The sequence below is a fragment of the Sinocyclocheilus anshuiensis genome, unplaced genomic scaffold (assembly GCF_001515605.1).
Source record: "Sinocyclocheilus anshuiensis isolate Anshui unplaced genomic scaffold, SAMN03320099.WGS_v1.1 scaffold9, whole genome shotgun sequence".
NCBI classification, from domain to species: domain Eukaryota; kingdom Metazoa; phylum Chordata; class Actinopteri; order Cypriniformes; family Cyprinidae; genus Sinocyclocheilus; species Sinocyclocheilus anshuiensis.
The window spans coordinates 2,350,205-2,358,747 of NW_015540887.1; the positions used below are offsets into that span (position 1 = coordinate 2,350,205).

The 8,543-nt window shown below is 35.3% G+C and overlaps 1 protein-coding gene across 6 annotated transcripts in view; it reads left to right on the forward strand.

Moving 5' to 3' along the window:
* pard3bb (par-3 family cell polarity regulator beta b) overlaps nucleotides 1-8,543 on the forward strand; it is a 336,571-nt gene that overhangs the window by 111,553 nt on the left and 216,475 nt on the right. For all 6 annotated transcript variants that reach the window (XM_016486505.1, XM_016486504.1, XM_016486507.1 and 3 more), the window contains exon 6: nucleotides 2,252-2,328. In XM_016486505.1, the coding sequence (XP_016341991.1) occupies nucleotides 2,252-2,328 (77 nt within the window). The remainder of the gene's footprint in view (nucleotides 1-2,251; nucleotides 2,329-8,543) is intronic.

The following is an 8,543-nucleotide window of genomic DNA, read 5'->3' on the forward strand; positions in this document are numbered from 1 at the left end:
CAAAATAATCATTAGTTACAGCCCTAGATTAGTTAAAATATTTCACTGGACACTGGACAGAAACTGTAACTATAAGAGAATAGCGAAGTCCACACCATAACCTTAACAATATTGACACAGAGCAATGATATCAGTGGAATAATTAGGGCTGAACGATTTTGGAAAATAATCTAATTGCAATTTTTTTACCAATATTGCGATTGCGATTCAATATGCAATTATTTTTTAAAGCTGTTTATGTTCTGTATTATTCAACAAAGACAAGCTATAAATCATTGTATAGTAATCGCAAATGCAATTAATCGTTCAGCCCTACTTTCAAAGCATTTTTTCTGTCTGATTAATGATAAAAACATTAATAGCCAATCAAAATCCATACAAATTCAAAGCATCTGCTGCGGTTGAGTTGACAGAACACAGCGCATGTTAGCATAAACAATATCATCTGTTAGTACTGAGGCTAATATATTTATCATTATTAGCTATCGTTATATGTAACATTCTTTTTGTGAAAGGGCCTTATTACAGTTAAATGATAGCAAGTAAGTTGCTTACAGAATTTAATATTTAAATATTTACTTGCATAATCCATTGACATACAAACATTTTGGATCTGTCAGGTACAGTTATCTAGCTAATATATCCGTCTATATTTCTTATCTAGGGCTGGGTATCACCAGCTACCTGGTAACATGCCATGATTCAATATATATCAATCTACTGTGTCAAAATATCATAACTAGATAGTGATTTAAAAAAAAAGCAGCAAATATGCAAGAGAGTCTGATAAATGTTTCTGTTGATTTACAGCTAGTCTAGTTCCTCATTTGGAAATGACATATTTTTGAAAATTGTTATGTTATATGAATGCACACATAAACACAAGTGCCTAAAGTACTTATAAAATATAATGACAAAACACTTTTGAACAAAATACTCTTAGGTTATGCCTCATACCTATTGAGATTCCTGGCTGTGTGCAAGGAAATGGAGCATTATTGGGCCGGCCAATCACACTTTTGGCTTTCTAAAGGACCGCTTTGAGAGGCAGGGGTTTGATTGACAGGTGCTAATGGGGTCAGAGGTTACAGGCAAGTACATTAGGCTTTCTGCTCATGCTGACCCCTGCCACACTTTCTGTCAGAGCTGAAGGGCAGCATGATGCATTTCTGCTGCTCGATACGTTTGAGTGACCGGCCCTCTCCACGGACGTCACCCCCAGCTCCCCAGCCCAAAACTACATACTATACATTACTACTGGTCACTAGACACCTTTTGGTTGATCAAAGCAGCGCTTTCACACAGTTTGTTACATTGATCTCATTAATGGCCATGTCGGTGAGCACAAAATGAGCTAAGCTTGGCACAACATCCGCTAAATGATGTCTTCGGTACAAACATAGCCATCCAAGTGAAGTCTGACATGCCAAATACAATTAATTATTGCATTTCATTGGACATGCACGTTGATATGCCTTGTGCAAGTCATTATCCTGTTACAAACCACATTTACACACATACGTGGTACATATTTGTAATTACTCTCAAGCATAATGGGACACACACACACTCGTACGCTAGTAAAAGCAGCTACATGACTAATGATCATTCTCAAATCCTGACATGAGATAAATTTGGTCTTTTTCTTGAGAGAAATTCATCAGTTCTGGCACATCCGCTCTAATGGTCTTTGAATGCTCAAATCAGCAGCCATTTCTGTCAGAGGAAATTCCTCCCTTGAGCCTTTGCAACTGGTTGGCAAGTAAAATAACATCCTATTATGTGGCTCTTTTTCATAGGGAGACATAAAGGAGACTAGTTTTACTTGTCATTAGCTAGCATTTGCGTTTATTGCCTGCTTATTTTACCATTAAATGTATTTTCTTTCTTTATGTTCTTTGTAAGTGTGTTTTTAGGGGTGTATATAAAGTATGCATTCTTGCATCTCATCTGTGCCATTTAAATGGTGGTTTGTGAACATTTGCATCAAACCGACATATTTGGTTGTCTAGTCGCATATCCCACCATACGCATTGTATTTTTTAAGATGGTGTTCAAAGTGAAAATATATATATTTTTATTTACTTAAAAAAAACTATACTGAAATCACACTTGTTTGCTATTATGTATGCATTTAAATTATCAATTGTCCTGTTTTTAAGAATGTTGCACATTATTTGTCCTATGTTTATTTTTCCCCCTTTTTCTTGCAGTTTCTTACTGTTTCTGTGCATCTGTCTTGTTTTTGTAGGGAATACATGTACAGACTGACATGGACTTTACAGCTGAGGTGACTGGCAGCAGGAAATCTGGCCCTTTCAGTGTCATGTAAGAAGACTGTGTGTGTGTGTGTGTGTGTGTGTGTGTCACATTTACACTACTGTTTTTCCAAAATAAATAATCATTTTTATTCTGCAAGGATGCATTAAATTGATTAAAAGTGCCAGTAAAGACATTATACTGTTATAAAATTGATTTCTACTTCAAATAAATACTTTTTTTGTGAAGTATTGCAGTTTCCACAAAAATATTAAGCAGTACAATCGTTTTCAACATTGATAATAAGACATGTTTCTTGAGATTGATTTCTGAAGGATCATGTGACTGGAGCAATTTTTTAAATTTTAGTTATGTTTCACAATATTACTGTATTTATAGAGTTTTTCAACAAATTAATGCAGACAAATATGAGCATAATAGAAGCATTAAAAAAATCTTACAGACCCAAAACTTTTTAACAGTATTGTGTGTAAAGTTAGATCCAAAATTCTGAGACCACTAGTCAAAATGCTTCTGTTTTTGCATTGTTTTCTGGTTTAATAATATAATTTGAATTTTTTACAAATTTGATTATCAGCAGAACAGCTGAATTGAAAAATTAGTGTAAAGTTTTTTTTTTATATTAACAAATGTGTGACACCTTATGATCAAGTTCTTCAGCATGATTGAAAAATGATTTAAAGAGCAGCTTGAGTGGAAACAAGATCATCTGACTGTCTGTGCAGAGACACTTTAAGTGACATACATTTACTTATTTCACTATTGATCTAGAAATAGTTCAGAATTGAAAATATCCTTTCTTCATTTTACATAGTAGTATTTTCATACCTCACTTTACTGTTGTTGTTTTTGTTGCTTAATATGTGCTATTTTTTTTTCTTTCTCTCCCTCATATCATATCATTAGCTAACATCCCAATTTTCCTGCTTCTCATTGAGAAGATCAAGGCTTTGTGGCACTTGCATATAAAATGATTATTCATTAAGCAGCTTCAGAAAGCAGAGGGGAAGGGCTCACACAACACAAACAAACACTTGCATTAATCAAGGAGAGAGATGACTAATGAGCAAGTCTGGGATTAGAGACTCTCTCGCCAACCTCTTCTGAATCCCAGAGCGCTTCTGAACATTAGAGTCTGGGCTCACTCCCGGCCTTCAATACCTCTGATCGACACTTCTGATGAACTCTCTGTTTCCACACACTCAAACACGCACATCAGACAGGGCCACGGTGGTGAGAATGCCACTGAATTATGCTTTCTTTAAAGGGGTCATATGATGTTGCTAAAAAGAACATTATTTTGTGTATTTGGTGTAATGAAATGTGTTTATGCGGTTTAAGGTTCAAAAAACACATTATTTTCCACATACTGTACACTCAAAACTCGTGTTTGAATCGTCAGTGGCAAATTCTTAAAAAAAAAAAAACGTACTTGCAGTCTGTGAGTCAGAACAGCCACTATCAATTCACAAAACCAAACATTTTATTGTCTTTCAATTTTTAATTTACTTATGTTCCCTTAGTGGCCATAATGTCCAGAATTCAGCAAAATGCTTTTCTATGTTACAAACAATCCTCACTGCTGGCAGGTTTTTACTAAATTCAATTTTTATTTAATTTATTATCTCACCCATGCTTCAGTTGGACGTCATATGTTAATTTATGCCTTCTGGTGATTTTGGAAATGCTACATTCTGTGTTATAATAGGTTCTAAACATATTGGTGTTTGACTACGACTTGTTTAGAATTTTAAAGGAATAGTTTACCCCAAAAGTAAAATTTGTTGAAAATTTGCTCACCCTCAGGCCATTCAAGATGTAGATGAGTTTGTTTCTTCATCAGAACAGTTTTGGAGAAATTTCACATTACATCACTTGCTTACCAATGGATCCTCTGCAGTGAATTTGTGCCGTCAGAGTGAGAGTCCAAACAACTGTTAAAAACATTACAATTACTCTCAAGTAATCCACATGACTCCAGACCATCAATTAATGTCTTGTGAAGTGAAAAGCTGCATGTTTGTAAGAAACAAATCCATCATTAAGACATTTTAACTTTAAACTGTCAGTTCTGACCAACATACCGGTCCATAATAATGTTTTTTTCCAAAAATTCATCCCCTGTTCTCTCACATCAAAATCCACCAGTGTATTTGTATAGAAAGGTTTCGGACTGATTTTGCTTGTAAATGATGGTTGATCTGTGCATATTTCTCTGCTGATTCAGATGAAACAACTTTTTTCACTGGAGAAAGCAATATTATGTATAGAGGACTCGTATATTAGCCGGACGCAGTGTTTTCAAGTCTAAAACAGCTTCACAGGACTTTAATTGATGGACTGGAGTGGTGTGGATTATACTTGTAGATTATTGTGATGTTTTTATCAGCTGTTTGGACTCTCATTTTAACGGCACCCATTCACTGCAGATGATCCATCGATGAAAAAGTGATGCAATGCTAAGTTTCTCCAAATCTGTTCTGATAAAGACAAAAACTCATCGACATCTTGAATGGCCTGAGGTTGAGCAGATTAATTATTCCTTTAAGTTCTATACAAATTTGTAGATCTTTAAGGTTTTATCTTTGTTCACAATCTCCTGTTTGCACAGAATGGATTTCGTGAGGGAGTCAAATATTCCCCTAAACACATTCAGAGCACAGACAGACAGTAAAGAGGGTTGATAGGGTCACATCCTCACAGCGTGACTCCTCTACCAGCCTCTCACCATAGCAACCGGCTGTGCCATCACTGGGAGGAATGCTGTATGCTCTCTGCTCTCGGCAAATGATCCTTGAAATTGAGAGGGAAAAAAATGAATTATCACTTGCACTTTGAATATAGAAGTTGAAAGCCATAAGTACGGACAGCACTTTGCTAATAACATTTATAGGTTGTAGGAATGTGTAATTTCAAGAAAGTGTTCAGTGGCTTTATGGTTGGTCACCCTCATGTCGTTTCAAACCCATATGAGTTTCTTTCTTATGTGAAACACAAAATGAGAATTTATGAAAAATCTGTACTCTTATGAAAAAGAGTTTCAAGTGACCACTTCTGCCTAGATCAAGAAAGGGGGGGGGGAAACACTATTACAGTACCATAAAAATAATCCTAAAATATTGTAATAAATATAAGTCTATAATGATAGTAAATAAATATGATAATAAAATCCTTGATTCATGACCCAAAAGCTTTTATCATATTGATCTTTTTTTTTTCTCCACTGAATAAAAAGTTACTGGGGTGAATTTTCACTCTGTGAATGGAGTCTGCAGGGAGACATTGTTTTGTTTGTTGTGAGAAAATGACAAAACTGTTGCTCTTCATTCATGAAAAACAAGAATAAAGAATTTATATGTAAATCGTTGGTTAAACCGTTCTTACATAAATTGTTGCTTTGAATTCAATGCGACAGTTTACGTGAGAATTGTTTTATGAATGATTTACTATGGAATTTACTGCTTGTGTTTCATGATTGATGCCCTGTGTGAATTGGCTTGTATTGTCAACTAGAAAACAGGAAGAGATGAAGAAGTGTAATTTCTGAGCACAGATGAGTCCTTATGAATCATGTGGTTTAATAGGGACTCTGACATACACTTGGACTACAGGTAGAAATGAGGCCGGTTAAGCTAAGTTATACTTTGTGTATTATTAACTGTGTGTCTAAGCTATGCATAGACTTGCTGTTTGTGCTGTGGGGCTAACCAATATAAGTAAAAAAGAAAATTCTATTTTCCATTCTTTCCAATTTTCTATGGCATTCAACACCCGTTTTCAACTAGATTTTACTGTTGTAGTTCTTACATTTAGAATTGTGACTTGTTAAAATTATGGTTTATCTTATTAAAAATACACACAAATACAAAAATATATCTTTTTTTCTTTGTATTTATGTGTCTTTTCAATTAGATAAACCATCATTCAATGTTATTTGAACTTGCTATAGTGGTAAAACAAATCATTAAATTATAAATGGCATCTTTCCCACACTGTTATTCACCTGTTATTCACCAATCTATTTGTTTTGGTTTATATGCACCAATACAACAGTACATGGTAAAGCACTTTTACATATAAAGTAAATGTATGCTACTATTAAAATGTTTGGGGTCGTTAAGTTTTTTTTGTTTTTAAAAAGTCTCTTATGCTCATCAAGGCCGCATTTATTTGATCAAAAATATAAAAACAATAATATTGATAATATTGTGAAATATTATTACAATTATTACATTAGTATTTTATTACTATATTACAATATGATAACTGTTTATATTTTAAAATTGTATTTCCTGTGATGGCAAAACAGCCATTATGCAGTCTTCAGTGTCATATGATCTTTCAGAAATCATTCTAATATGCTGATTTGCTGCTCAAGAAACCATTTTTATTATTATCAGTGTGGAATAATGTGGAAATCATGATACATATTTGTTCAGGATTCTTTGATTGAGAAAGTTCAAAAGAACAATTTATTTGAAATTTGTAACATTATAAATGTCTTTACTGCCACTTTTTTTGAATGATTCAAATACTGTAATCACAGTTTTGAATAGATCCATTGAAACCGAATGCTCAGTAGAAAACCTAATGGACATTTTTTTTGTTTACTCTATCATCTGTAAAATCTTTGCAAAAATATTGTCAGTCTTCAGTATATTTCGCAGAGCTCCAGTTTTCTGAAACACTCGTCTTTTTATTATCAGTCTGTCTGAACCTACCATCTCAGTCTTTATCTTTTTTTTCCTCCTTAGTCTCTTCGTTTCTCTCAGACTGTTTTAGATTTCCTTTGTATATCTGTCTCATTTGGCCTTAAAGCACATCTGTCTGTTGTGCTTCCATCTCCCATCACTTCATCATCTTATTGTGTCATTGGCGTCTGCCGCTGCGGCCCCTTCTCCATAAGCACTTCACTTCTCCACCTTTGTTCCTTTCGCCACTCTCTACATCTGTTTTCCCTTCTCTTTCTTCCTCTGTCTGTCTTTCTCTGTGTAGTCGTTCTGAGGGGCCGCAGACTCATCTGTGTGCTCTTTATCTACTGTGCCATTGTGCCGTTGACTCCCTGCTGTCAACCCCTCGGGCCTCTTTCACACTGACACCCATTTATCATCATCCTCTCATCACCCTCTCTGCCAATCACACACACACCCACTGATAAGCATCCGCTTTATCAGAGAGACAGTGAGAAAATCTTAAACTCTAACCCCATCAGCGTTGAGCCCGATTCCTGCATCTAACTCCATGTTTCCTCTTAACTGATCTCGATTCAGTCTGCGGGATAACATTTCAGACACGCCGCCTCTGGGGCTTTAATTTCAGCTAAGATAAACAGCAGTATCAAAGATTTGCCTTGTATTAGTTTCTGCCACAAGATTATACCTGGGTGCTTTAGATTTTCTAATAGAAAGCATGCAGTCTCTCTTGAATCAATTAAGCGAGAGCTGTTCTCAAGTGAAAGGTAATTGAAGTAATGAAAAGAGATGGTGCTGGTAATCTGGGGCTCAGCGGTCAGTATCGTAGTGGATTAGAGCCGCATTGTGACGTGAGCAGCTTAGATGCATCCTGCGGCTCAATCTGGAGGTTTAAACTTCAGAATGTGAATCTCAGACTATCTCAGATTGGGGAATTTTAAAGTTTGGTGGTCTACAGGTTTGTAGAGTATTTACAGAGGTTTGTGGAAGTTATATTAGAGGTTTATGCAGCCGATCCTATAGGAAAACAACTGTTTTGTGGGATGGTGATTTTGTATGTGAATTTACATGATGTGATTTGTACAGAAACATACAATTTTTTAGAAAAAGTAAGCATGAAGGTCCACCCCTTAACCCTTAAATGCATGACGTTATTACATATTCGGGTCTTTAGCGACCCGGACCAATATATCCAGCACGGATGGATCTCTAACTGCTGCAATAGCAAAAAATGATCTTGATATTTTAAGAACAATTACAGAAGAATAAAATAAAGCATATTTCGTTACCTTTTGAAACTTAAAAGGGTTCAATTTGAGCAGATGATTTTACCATCGCTGTCATCGTCAGAGCGCACTTCCACAGTACATTCGGCATCTGGCTCATATTCACGATCTCAGCCATATTCTCAAAACTATAGTTTTCAATGACTTCATATTCAATATTTTGATCACTGGCAGCTTATTCACCACATCCAGCATCAAATGACAGTGACATTTATATTTCATTGCGTATAGTAATTGCTCTGCAGTAAAGCCATTCAAACCACTTCAATTTTTGCTGATGATATTC